At 42.0% G+C, this 13,790-nt stretch overlaps 1 protein-coding gene across 2 annotated transcripts in view; it reads left to right on the forward strand.

Annotated features, from left to right (window-relative positions):
* UBE4B (ubiquitination factor E4B) overlaps window positions 1–13,790 on the forward strand; it is a 94,074-nt gene that overhangs the window by 39,283 nt on the left and 41,001 nt on the right. Inside the window, exons 3-8 of one of the 2 annotated variants that reach the window (XM_028160996.2) lie at window positions 1,310–1,445; window positions 7,619–7,706; window positions 8,966–9,110; window positions 10,896–11,124; window positions 11,578–11,994; window positions 12,718–12,861. In XM_028160996.2, the coding sequence (XP_028016797.2) occupies window positions 1,310–1,445; window positions 7,619–7,706; window positions 8,966–9,110; window positions 10,896–11,124; window positions 11,578–11,994; window positions 12,718–12,861 (1,159 nt within the window). The remainder of the gene's footprint in view (window positions 1–1,309; window positions 1,446–7,618; window positions 7,707–8,965; window positions 9,111–10,895; window positions 11,125–11,577; window positions 11,995–12,717; window positions 12,862–13,790) is intronic. The other variant, XM_008151753.3, reaches the window with a different exon arrangement.

Below are 13,790 nucleotides of genomic sequence, written 5' to 3' on the forward strand. Positions count from 1 at the left end.
TGAGACCTGCAGAAGTTGTAATAAACAGGCATATGTTAATACCTGCTATCAGGAGTAGATAAATGTTTTCTAACATTCTTCAATGAAGAGACATTAAAGGGTGGCAACTTTACTTTCTTGGAATGCTGGGATGGTTAAAATGTTATCCACTTGGTAGTTGTTTCAGCTACAACTGGTAACTCAAGTTGTTTTGTTGTTTTGAAAAAATGTAAGTCTCATTTTCCTTTCACCACAATAGGTATATGCAGGGTGTCCCAAAAATGTATACACACGTTGAATACCACATTAATCCCAATGGGTTACATCTGAAAAGAAAGAAACATCAGTTGAGGTGTCAGCTGTTAAACTGTGTATACATTTTTTGGAACACCCTGTATTTTGTATTTTTTATACCCTATATTTTTAGAAGTACTTGTAGATGTCTGGATATTCATAGAGTTAAAGTACTTTTTAAAATTCTATGAAAACCTGGTTTTAAAGACATCGATGAGAAATCTGTCCCCGTGCACATGCTGCGGTTCACTCCTCTGGAAGCTCTGTGAGGGCAAGGACAGGGTCAGTTATTCCTTTTACCCCGGCTGCCACTCAATAAGTGCACTGATCTATATTTAGCATTAGCGTAGGTGGGTCTATTTGCGTGCTTTCAACATTTTATTATGACAAGTTAATGCATACAGCAGATTTGAAAGAATTTTGCAATGAACACCTATATACCCACCACCCATATTCTTCCATTAACATTTTAGTATATTTGCTTTATCACACCTCTCCATGTGATATGTCTCTGTATCCCTTCATTAATGTATCTTATTTTTGGTACATGTCAAGGATTTTCCTGGCCTATGATGGAGGCTAATTTGTATTCTAGGATCATAATTTAAATTGGTGAAAAAGAAGGTGATGAGGAATCAGTTTTAGATATTAGCTATAGCTCTGTTACTAACCTCATACGATGTATATTGACAAGTTATGACTAATTGTTAATGTTCCTATGATTTTAATATTACTTTTGCATTTAGTGTAATCTTTTGTTGGAAACTAGAGGCCCGATGCACAAAATACATGCAAGGGACTTGGCCCTCGCAGCCCCAGCGGCTGCTCTGGCTCCATCCGGAAGGTCATCCAGATGGTCGTTCTGCTGTTGGGCCACTCGGTTGATTTGCATATTACGCTTTTATTATTATAGATTCTTCGATTGCTGACTGTCAAAATGGTATGAATACCAATTGTGTATACTTACTGTTGTCATTACAAATGGTTTTACTGTTATTTCACATGAGACTTAATCGTTCTGTCTTTTTCTGACTAGGAGTAGCCCATCGAAGCCAGAGCAGTGAAGGAGTCAGTTCCCTCAGCAGCTCGCCCTCCAATAGCCTTGAAACGCAATCGCAGTCTCTCTCACGTTCCCAGAGCATGGATATTGACGGTGTCTCTTGTGAGAAAAGGTAAAGTGAGCCGATTTCCCAATAAAGTGTATTTATGGAAAGAGAAAGAGCCATTCAGTTTAGTCTCTAGTCATTAGTCTCAGTTGCCAGCCCAGAGATCCATGCCAGTCCATAGCAAATTAGAGCTAAATTTATTAAACTTAAAGGTGTTTGTATTATTCTGAAGTGTTCTTTATACCTTTTTATGTTTTTGGTGTTGAAATGTCTTTTGTGAAATAATGGTATAGGTGGTAAGAAATGTTTTTAGTTTTTTAATGTCTTTATAAACACAAAGGTGGCATCATCTGTCAGTCCCTAAATATTTCTTCGAAATTTTACTGATCAGTGAAAATTTAAAATGTGGATGGAGCTCAACAAGTGGACTGATCCAACTGAGCCAAGCAGTCTTAAGAGCTCTGTAAGGATCAGGGTGTCCTGGAGCAGAGCCCTCCTGTACTGCAAGTGCACCATGAGTAGGTGATAGAGTGGTGGAGGTGTTGATTTCTTTATTCCTTGGGCCAGCCAGACACCCACCCCAACTCCCAGACCCATTTCCAGTGCCCTAAGCTGCCCCCTCTGTTTATGTCAGTAGGCCAGACAAATACTACCTTCTCTGTGTGTTATGATATGAAAAAGGTTGAGAAGTACTAGAATAGAGCTTCAGTAGTTGGGTGGGGTTGGGGGTGAGGAACCAGATTAGAGATCACACACATTAGGCAAGAATTCAGGAAGGTCGGCACTTTTAGGGAAAAGATCAAGTTGACCCGATAGAGTAAAAACAATTTTGTTCTTATTACCTTTGCTTTGAATACATGTATTTTCTTTTAAAAATATATTTTTATTGATTTCAGAGAGGAAGGGAGAGGGAGAGAGAGAAACATCAATGAAGAAAGAGAATTATTGATTGGCTGCCTCCTGCATGCCCTCCACTGGTTTGGAAGCCATTATCAAAAAGTAAATGGCTGAAATAGAAACTAATATTGAATGTTAATTGCAAATTTAAAAAAAAGATAAATGGCTGAGAATTTCTCTAGAGTTGATAAATGATATGAATCTCCAGATTCAGGAAGCCCAGCAACTCGGAAACAGGTTACACAAAAAGCAAATTCTATCTAGCCATCTCTTAGTAAAATTGCAGAATACCAAAGACGAAGACCTTTAAGAAGTCAGAAAGGGGATTATCTACAAAAGAACAACTATTAGATGTCTCAGTGATGGCAGCCAGAGGATGTCGGAGTAATAGTATTGAATGCTGACAGGAAGTCTACTGGAAATTGTGTACCTTTGTGGAACGATCTTTTAAGAGCAAGGGTGAAATAAAGACATTTATAGATTTAAAAACAACCAAACAACCTGATAGCCTGCCACGAAAAGACCCCCAACTTTTTTTTTTTCTTAATATATTTTATTAATTTCAGAGAAGAAGGGAGAGGGAGAAATAGATAGAAACATCAGTGATGAAAGAGAATTATTGATCGGCTGCCTCCTGCATGCCCCCTACTGGGGATTGAGCCCGCAACCGGGCATATGCCCTTGACTGAAATCAAACACAGGACTCTTCAGTCCATAGGCTGATGCTCTATCCACTAAGCCAAACCAGCTAGGGCCCCCTAACTTTTTTTTTTTTTTTTAAATATATTTTATTGATTTTTTACAGAGAGGAAGGGAGAGGGATAGAGAGTTAGAAACATCGATGTATGAGAGAGAAACATCGATCAGCTGCCTCCTGCACATACTGGGGATGTGCCCGCAACCAAGGTACATGCCCTTGACCAGAATCGAACCCGGGACCCTTCAGTCTGTAGGCCGACGCTCTATCCACTGAGCCAAACCGGCCAGGGCCCCCTAACTTTTTTTAACAGATGCAGTTAAGAAAGAAAATGAGCCGAAACCGGTTTGGCTTGGTGGATACAGCGTCGGCCTGCGGACTGAAAGGTCCCGGGTTCGATTCCGGTCCAGGGCATGTACCTTGGTTGCGGGCACATCCCCAGTAGGGAGTGTGCAGGAGGCAGCTGGTCGATGTTTCTCTCTCATCGATGTTTCTAGCTCTCTATCCCTCTCCCTTCCTCTCTGTAAAAAATCAATAAAATATATTTTAAAAAAAAGAAAGAAAATGATTTCAGGAATTATGTCTGACATGCAAGAAGGAAGGATGACTGAAGAAAATAACAAACACTGATGGTATAAAGCAATAATAACAGTGTAGAAAAATCAGGTCTACATTTAGCTGACCTGAGCAGTAGGTCAGCCGTAAGGAGGGTCGGGGGGGAGTCATTGACCTAGGCAAGATCTAAAGTCCTTGTATACTTGAGAAAGGGGTAAAGGTACTGGCCAACTTTTTTTTTTTTTTTAAAGATACTGGCCAACTTTTAGATTTTGAGTTAAGAATACTTGATTAAATTTCAAGGGTAGCCACTAATAGAATGGAAATCGAGTATATCTTCCAAACCAGTAAAAGGAAAGTATGGAACCATGGTGAGGAGGTGGGAGGGTGGAGTTAAGTCAATTCAAAGAAAGGGAAGGAAGAAACAGTTTCTAAAAAGAGACAGATAGCACAAAATAAGAGGGTCAAAAGAAATGAAAATATGTCAGCAATTACAGCAAATCACAGTGAAAAGGAACAGGTTGTATTGAAAACAAAACAGAACCCAGCTTTATCCCTGTTCATAAAAGGAATATCCGAAATCTTAGGTTAGAGAAGTAAGGTTAAAAGTAAAAAAAAAAAGGTATACCAGACAAACAAAACAAAGTAAACAAAAGAAACTTGGGGTAAACATATTAATGAAGTAGACTTTAAGGCACAAAGTATTACTAGAAGTAAGCACTATATAAAGACAAATGTTTTGTTTACCTGTAGGATTGAACAGTTCTGAAAGTCTCTGTACTTAGTAATATAACAGCAATATGCAATAAAGCAAATATTGACAGAACTAGAAGAAACTGACAGTCATATTGGGAGCGTTTTAACAATAAATCATTTATCAATAGATTAAAAAGAATAAATATGAGGAAGCATATGGACAAATTAAACAACGCAGCTGGCAAGCTTGATCCCGTGGAAAGATACAGAACTTTGCACTGTATGTTGGAGAACACACATTGTTTTCCTAATACTCACTGACCAGAAAGTTTCAAGAGTCAGAATCATACAGGTCATGTTTTCTCACTAGCATTAGGTTTGATAATTAATATGGGGGGGGAAAAACTTATTTATTTATGCTATAAATATATTTTTATTGATTTCAGAGAGGAAGGGAGAGAGAGATAGAAACATCAATGATGAAAGAGACTCATTGATCAGCTGCCTCCTGCACGCCCCCTGCCAGGGATCGAGCCCGCAACCTGGGCATGTGCCCTTGACTGGAATCAAACCCGGGACCCTGAGATCCGCAGGCCGACCTTCTATCCACTGAGCCAAACCAGCTAGGGCAAAAAACTTCTTTAAAAAAACCTTAAGACATTTGTAAATTTTAGAAATGGAGTATGCTTTTATATACAGGTTAAAGAAAAAATCATAATGCAAGTATGTGGGACTGAACAGTAACAAATATTATAAATCATAATCAGCGTGTTGCAGTAAAGTGGTCCTCAGAAGAAAATATAAAGCTATAATATATTGAAAAGGAAAGAAAGAATACAAGTAAATATCGGGACTAAGAACCTGTTGTTTGGAATGCTCTTCCCCTGGGCGTGTATGGGGTAAAGTTCTTTCATATTTTTGCTCATCTGGCATTTCTCAGTGAGGCTCACCCCATTTCAAGCAGAAAGCCCTGCACTCTCAGTTGCCTTTTCCCTGTTCCTTTTTCTTTAATTTTTCCATAGCATTTATTATACTATGTGCTTTGCTTATTTATGTTTATTGTTTATTCTCTTTTTTTAAAAAATGGGTTTTTTTAAATTGATTTCAGAGAAGAAGGGAGAGGGCAAAGGAGAGAGATAGAATCATCAATGATGAGAGAGAATCATTGATCAGCTGCTTCCTGCACACCCCCTACTGGGGATCAAGCCCGTAAACCCCGGCATGTGTCCTGACCAGGGAATGAACCGTGACTCCTGGTTCATAGGTAGACGCTCAACCACTGAGCCACCCAGAGGCCAGGCTGTTTATTCTCTTTCTGTCTCTAGATGGAATGTATGCTCCATATGCAGTGATTTCTTTATTTAAAAAAAATTTTTTTGGTCTTTTTTGTTCATTGACATTTCAGACACCAAGCGCAAGCCCTACATAGAATGGGCGCTCAGTAATATTTGTTATTGAAAGGGGTGATTCCATGAAAAATGTAAATATGCAAATGCAAATAAATTTGAAAAATTGGATGAAAATCAAATTCCTAGAAAAACATATTTCTCCCAAAATTGAATAAAAAAGAGAAGACCTGAATAATAATAAAAAACACATGAAATAAATTGAATCAGCATTTTTAAATTTTCAACAAAAGAACCCTGCTCATATAATTTTATAGGTTAATGTGATATGATATAATACAATATAATATGATCAACTTCAGTTTATGTCAGGAATCCAAGGGTGCTTTAATGTTAGAAAATCTATAAATATTATTCGCCATATTATAAAAGAGAAAAGCCATTGCAAATTTTGCTAAACTTCAACACAATTGATGATAAAAATTTTAACAAACAGGGTACAGAAAGGTGCGTCCTTAAACCGACAGTAGCAGAGATAGAGTTAACAAACTAATCATATTGTCCCCTGCATTTCCAGTCTCCTTTGCAGCTAGATTGGGGCCAAGTGACTAGTTCTGTCCCATAGACTGTGAGTGGAAGTGACAGGTGTCACTTTTAGGAAAGGCAGTTGAGCCGATGTTCCTCCTCCGTCCCTCTCTTCTCTTGCTCCAGTGACCTGGGAGGCTGAGTATTGCAGATGGCATAGATTAAAGATGAAGTAAGGATGCTTCACTCTCACCAGACTTTGCGTAAGCAAGAAATAAACCCTTATAAGTGTTAAGCCTCTAAGATTTCAGAGTGTATGTGTTACCGCAGCATCGCCTGTCTTATTCTTAATAACATAAAGAACATCGACCAGAAAATCACAGTGCTCTTGTTTTCAGTGGTGAGGAGTTTGAAACACTCCTTTTAGAATCAGTAATAAGAACAGAATGGCTGTTATTTCTGCTTCTCTTCACCATGGGGATCCTACCCCGAGCAGTGAGCAAGTAGAGACTGGAGTGGAAGAAACAAAACACTTATTGTTCGAAGATAAAATGATTATCTACCTAGTGAGCCCTATGTATAAGGAAAGCTGCTTAAAATAGATCTATCTCCAAAATCAGTTACATTACTGTGTACTAACAACAACAAAAAATTAGAAACTTAATTTTTAAAAAGGTACCATTCATAATTTCATTTAAAAATATATGGTACATAGGTATAAATTGAGCGAAGGAAGTGAAAGACTTGTGGAGAAAATTATAAAAGTTTACCCAAAGACCTTAATGAACTCAGTAACAGAATGATGCCATTTCTCCTCACTTTGATCTCTGGAGTCAGTGAAATTCTAGTCAAAATCCTAACAGAATATGTAAGGAACCTGGCAAGCTAATTCTTAGTTATGTATGCAAAAGCAAAGGGCCAAGAATGGCCAAGACTCTCCTGAAGTAGAAGAACCAGGTGGAGGCATTGACCCAGCAGGTATCAAGACTTAGTGTGACGTTTTAGTAAGATAGTGTGGTTTTGGCTCAGGGACAAACAGATTGTCTAATGGAACAGAAACCAGTGTCCAGAAATAGACCCACACATATACTACATAATAGGACATATGAATAGGTGACTTCATATTAGTGTAAAAATGATGGTCTTGTCAATAAATGGTCCTGGGACACTTACTTATTTAATGTGGGGGAAAATACTATATGTTCTTAACAAGATTTTATAATCAGGCTCTGAATGATTGTATATAGCTTACCACAATATGTGTAGAAAATATGTTCTGTTTTTTTGAAAGTGAGCCTAAGAAAATGACAACTTGGGAAAAATATTAAAATTACGATAGAATGTTTATATCTTACTATATGAAGAGAGCTCTTTAAAGAATTAATAGAAAAAAAGGACGAACCTTTATTATTTCGCTTTCCTGACTGATTTTGATTGATATTTAAAAACTTCCTCAGCCAGAGGCTGGGACATTGGGTGGATGTATGAAAGGTAAAAGGCTTATTTGTCTTTTGTACTTAAAGCATGTCCCAGGTGGATGTGGATTCAGGAATTGAAAACATGGAAGTGGATGAAAATGATCGAAGAGAAAAAAGGAGCCTCAGCGACAAGGTTGGTAAGAGGAAGCCTCGCTTCTGTTTGTAGTGCAGGTGACACGACGCAGGGAAGCAGCGTCACGTCTTTATCTGCGGCGTCTGTTAGAGTGGGCCACCCAGTCAGCAGGTCCTGGTGACTGTTTTTGTATTTTGAGGAAAAATGGGTAGCCCAGCCTAATGGAAGTATAGCTCAGTCTTTTAAAAAAAATATATATTTTTATTGATTTCAGAGAGGAAGGGAGAGGGAGAGAGAGAAACATCAATGATGAGAGAGAATAATTGATTGGTTGCCTCCTGCACTCCCCCATCGGGGAATCAAGCCCGCAGCCCAGGCATGTGCCCTGACCAGAATCAACCTTGACCTCCTAGTTCATAGGTCGGCACTCAACCACTGAGCCACGCCAGCTGGCCTAACTCAGTCCTTTTAACTGATAAAACTCTTCCCTTATCTTTGTTTCAGGCCCATGTTTCCAACAGGAAATTTGGTTTGTAATAGGAATTCATTCAGAGATGATTTGAATGTTTTCTGTTGGTGTTGGGCTTAAGCAAGTAGATCATCACGTCTTTGGGACTATTCCAAGGAAAACGACTGGAAATTGAGACAGTACTAGTATGTGGGACCCGGTAGCAAGAACAAACTTCTTGAAAACATGAAGTCTTCATATTTTGTTATCATCTGAGTTCAGTTTCTATATTTAGAAGAAGGGTGTTGTGGGTTTTTTGCTATTTTTGGTGTGGTGTAGAACTGGTGTAGGTAATTGTGTCACTTTCTGTCCAGTAAGTTATTAGAGTTCAGCAACACGTGTTGATGATGGTTAGAAGTTGGAGTGTAAGCAGTGTGATGCTTATTTTGTATAGTTCTTTAGTGTTGTAAAAAGTGTAGCTCTAAAATCATAGTAATAGGTTTATCTTTCTCTGAATCAGTGGGTGAATAGTTCTGTGCATTTCTTTTTTTTAAATATATTTTATTGATTTTTTACAGAGAGGAAGGGAGAGGGATAGAGAGTTAGAAACATCGATGAGAGAGAAACATCGATCAGCTGCCTCCTGCACACCTCCTACTGGGGATATGCCCGCAACCAAGGTACATGCCCTTGACCGGAATCGAACCTGGGACCTTTCAGTCTGCAGGCCGACGCTCTATTCACGGAGCCAAACCAGTTAGGGCAGTTCTATGCATTTCTGAAATGAATAAAGTAATGATTGAGTATTTCTATTGAAGTCTAACTCGGACCTCCCACCACTTGAAATTAACCCCCAAATCTTCCTCACTAGGAGCCGTCGTCGGGTTCTGAAGTATCTGAAGAGCAGGCCTTACAGCTGGTCTGTAAGATCTTTCGTGTCTCCTGGAAGGACCGGGACAGAGATGTCATCTTTCTTTCTTCTCTCTCTGCGCAATTTAAGCAGAACCCAAAAGAAGGTAGGACTCCAGCTCAGCTGTCCTATTTCAGGGTACTGTCCTTCAGGGAAAATGAGAACGTGAGGTCTTGCCCTTCCCTGCTATCCCGTCACTCTGTCCTGCTGTGGGTGGGGGTTTTGAATGCAGGGGCACTTCTTGGGGAGGGCACTGATGTCTGGCCACTTTCCACTGATCTTCTCAATACATTTCTTGTTTACTTTTACGATTCTCTAAAAGAAAACGGTATAAATAAGTTAATAGTGTCCATTGTCTCAGGGTGGACATTTTTTCCTCTGTAAAAAGAAGATGCTTAGAGCATTAGCACCTCTTACAAAGCAGGAGCATTCTGGGTAGTCTCCAGGGACCCTGCGAGAGGCGCTCTGTATGGCCTGGACCTGCCTTAAGTGCCTCCCAGCCTGTGTGGACAGTGGAGTAAATCTGCTGAATTCAATTGCTTAGCAAGATTTGCTGTGTTCCCAGTATTCTATTTTAAGAAGCTGCACTACACCACACTTACAACGAAGTAATAAAACTCAGCATGGCAGCCATTTGGAATACAGAAGAGGTAGGGGAGGTGGGCAAGCATGTTCTCTTGCACGTCACAGCAGTGCTGCTGGCAGGGGTTTTTGTCTGGTTTGATGCATTCCCAGTGCCAAGAAGGCTGCCTTGCACTTAATCCCTCATTAGATGCATTTTATTTTTATTGATTTTAGAGAGGAAGGGAGAGGGATAGAAACATCAGTGATGAAAGAGAAGCTTTGATCGGCTGCTTCCTGCAAGTCCCACACTAGGGATCGAGCCCACAACCGGGGCATATGCCCTGACCGGGAATCGAACCCATGGCCTCTTGGTTCCTGGGTTGATGCTCAACTGCTGAGCCACACCAGCTGGGCTATAATTTTTAATAACCAAATCAGATAAGACTTGCCTGCGTCAGAACTCTTATTTATGTAGTGATGTTTAAAATGTATTTAAAGACCTACATACAGTAAATCAGTTGGGAGCTGCAGGGAGTGAGAAGGAAGCTAAGCAGTGGGAATCTGCTCCAAAAAGCCAGCCGGTGGCTAGAAATCAGACCCTTCATAAAATAATTTGAACTTTGTGCTAGATAGTTTTACTGTGTATAAAATATATACAGGAGAACAAATATTAACCCAGTTGCATTTCTAGTGTGATAAACTAGCCTCTAGTTGGGAGTAACTTTTTTACATGTCAGCAGTAACTCATTGACTGCGCTCTAATAATTTTTTTTTTAAATATATTTTATTGATTTTTTGCAGAGAGGAAGAGAGAGGGATAGAGAGTTATAAACATCAATGAGAGAGAAACATCGATCAGCTGCCTTCCTGCACACCCCCTACTGGGGATGTGCCCACAACCAAGGTACATGCCCTTGACCGGAATCGAACCTGGGACCCTTCAGTCCGCAGGCCGACGCTCTATCCACTGAGCCAAACCGGTTTCGGCTAATAATTTTTTTTTTTAATGAGGTTTGTATTTTGGAATAATTCTAGATTTCTAGAACAGTGTTAGAGAGTATAGGGAGTTTCTGCATACACTTCACCCGGTTCCCCCAGTGTTAACATCTTACATAGCCACCGTAGACTTGTCAAAACCAAGACATTCCTATTAACTGCACTCCAGACCTGATTTGGATTTCTCCAGTTCTCCACTGATGTCTCTTTCCTGTTCCAGGTCCAGTCCAGGCCGGGGCACCACACTGCACCTCTGGTTCCCTCTGGCTTTTTCAAAGACTGTATTTGAAGAACCACGTGTAACCTCCCTTTTATTCTGCCTTTCCAACAGTGTTCTCTGATTTTAAGGACTTGATTGGCCAGATTTTAATGGAAGTGCTAATGATGTCCACTCAGACTAGAGATGAAAACCCATTTGCCAGTCTGACAGCCACGTCACAGCCAATTGCCGCGGCAGCTCGGTCACCCGACAGAAATCTCACACTAAACACTGGCTCGGGCCCCGGAACGAGTCCCATGTTCTGCAGTGTGGGTTCCTTCGGCGCCAGCTCTTTGTCCAGGTCAGTGTGGTTCTTCTTACACATGTGAGTGGTAGTGAAATGGCCACGAGTGTGTAGGAGCAGTGAGCGTTCTTCCGGGGGCCTGTGCCATGCAGAGTACCGCAGTGTCATATTTGGGGGCTTGGTTTGGTCACTGCGGGAGGTGCTGTCCTTTTCAGATGGGTCTCTTTGGCTTTCCATGGTTTGGCTTTTGGTAAATTAAAATTTAGAAATAAATATTGTACATTATTCTCTGGCAAGAGGGCTTTAAAATATTTTAAGTATAACTTCTAGACCTTTACAGCAATTAGGTGATTCTTATTTAGGTATCTGAAAGATTTGTATACTTGAATGCTTAGCGATGGGAAGTGTGACTATACTGTTCTTTAAAAGCTTGATATTTTCCATTTTAATTATTTATCTCAAGTTTTTCTTTCCTTTTCTCTTCTTCCCTCCTCTTCTCACCTAATTCAGCCTCTATGACACTAGCCCCGCTCGCAGCGCGAGCTTCTGGAGCTCTGTGCCGGCGATCAGCCTGCCTTTTGCCTCCCCCTCTGGGCCAGCCAGCCACGTGGCTGTGCCTTCCATTTCCCTCAGTGCTCACGGCTCGGCCCCCAATACCGCGGCGGGAAGCCAGCCGCCATCGCCATCGCCGCGGTATCGCCCCTACACTGTCACCCACCCCGCGGGGACTTCCCTCTCTCCTACCCCGAGGTCCCCAGGCATCTCCATTCTGTCTAGCTCACCGAGCCGCCCCGCCCTCGCTAGTAGCCCTCAAGCCGTGCCGGCCAGCTCTTCCCGACAGAGGGCCACCGGCGCGGGGCCAGCTGTCCTGCCCGCCTCACCCAGTGCCCTGAGCAGACGCCCCTCCTCCCTAAGGACGTCTCCTAGGTATTTATGCAGCGGGAGAGCCGGCGGCGTGTGCAGCGCAGGGAAGCAGGTTAACACGGTTTGGAAGGACTGTGTGTGACTGACCGCAGCTACGTGGCTTTCCGTTGGGGTATTAACCCGTGTGCCTCACTAGTTGGTAGGCTCGTGCCCGGACTCCGTGCTTCTGCCCGGCTTTGGAACACCGGAAAGCATGGGTGGCTCTGTTGTGGGCGCCTTTGTTCCCTACCTCCCCCTTACCTTTTCTCTGTCCTGTAAAAAAAAAGTAAGGAAGACAAAGTAACTTAGTTTTTAAAGTTGAATTCACATGTCCCTCCTCATTACAGATGAATTTCAGAGACGGTAGGCAGTTTGTATTTGAGAGTTGGGGATCACAGAACCACTTTTTGACTTTTCTACTGTTGACAGTTGTAGTTGAAATATAGTCAGACCAAGCGGTGGTGGGGCAGAGCTGGGCCTGGTGTCCCTTGGCGCTGGTCACTGGGCTGGGCCAGCGTTCATGCCTTGACTCTGATTCCAGCTCCTAGACAGAGGTGGTCCCAGAATTCCATTAGCCAGTGCCCCTCCCACAGGACCCTGTGCATCTCGGTAGCTCAGGAGAATTACTTTCCTGCATGTCCGTAGAGAAAACTTTCGGCATCAGATTTAATTAACCGGACAGCAAACGCTTTCTCCCTCTTGTTTTTCCTCTGTTCCTGATCACCTTTTTTGCTTTTGTTGTGGTAGTATGTACGGCAGTCCTTTCTCCTTCCTCTTCCTCGCGCTTTCTGGGGACAGTAGTGATGATGATGATGAAGAAGAAGAAGATGATGGTGATGATGAAGGTGTTGGTGGTGGTGATGAGTTTTCTTGTGTCCAGTTTGGGTCCAGGTATCAGGAATGGAGTCTTACCCCTGCATGTGCATAGGTGCTTAGGAACTAACGTCCGTAAGCCCTGCTCAGGGGGGTGCTTTGAATCCCAGCAGCATAGGGTCAGGCGCGCCCACTGGAGAGTGAAGATGTGAGCAGTTGCATGTACTGAAATGCTAGGGCCCTCTCGTGGGGTAAAGGGCACATAGGAAAATTTTCATACTTGTTGCTAGTAAGTTTGGAGAACTTATAATCATTTGTCTAAAACATGAATAACAGAGTAGAGATCAGTCACCATTAACTTCACCCACCCTAAGCTCTACACGTGAAGGACCCTCCACTCATCTGTTGTGAGGATATTCTTGTGAGCTAGCAGATGTAGCAACACGTGCTCTGAGGCGTGTTTTCCTGCGTACAGCTGCATGGATGACTGCTCTTTAGGAATGGCAGAGGTGCTGGCGTGTGTGCGTGTGTGCGCTTGCGCGTGTCCTGCCCCGGCTCAGTCTGGGCAATCGATTGGTGTGCATAAGGGGCCATACTTCCAGTGTAATTGTGAATCTGCTTTCATGTCTAACCTTGATTTCACTGATTGCCTCCCTGACCTCAGTGAAGCTAGATTCTGCTTGTTTATTTTTTTAAAAATATGTTTTCATTGATATTTAGAGAGAGAGGAAGGGAGAAGGATAGAGAGATAGAAACATCGATGAGAGGACCATCATTGAACAGCTGCCTCCTGCAAGGCCCGTCCTGGGGGTCAAGCCCATAATCTAGGCATGTGCCCTGACCATGACCTCTTGGTTCCTGAGTCGACCCTCAACCCCTGAGCCAAACCAGCCGGGCTAGCCCCTGCTTGTTTAGATGGCCTTTGGAATGGAAGCAGAGGCTAGTTTATATTATATCATTAATATTGCTGAGTGTTCACTCCGAAAAAGGCTACTTAGGTTGTCCAG

This window comes from Eptesicus fuscus, chromosome 9 (genome assembly GCF_027574615.1).
Source record: "Eptesicus fuscus isolate TK198812 chromosome 9, DD_ASM_mEF_20220401, whole genome shotgun sequence".
Taxonomy (NCBI): domain Eukaryota; kingdom Metazoa; phylum Chordata; class Mammalia; order Chiroptera; family Vespertilionidae; genus Eptesicus; species Eptesicus fuscus.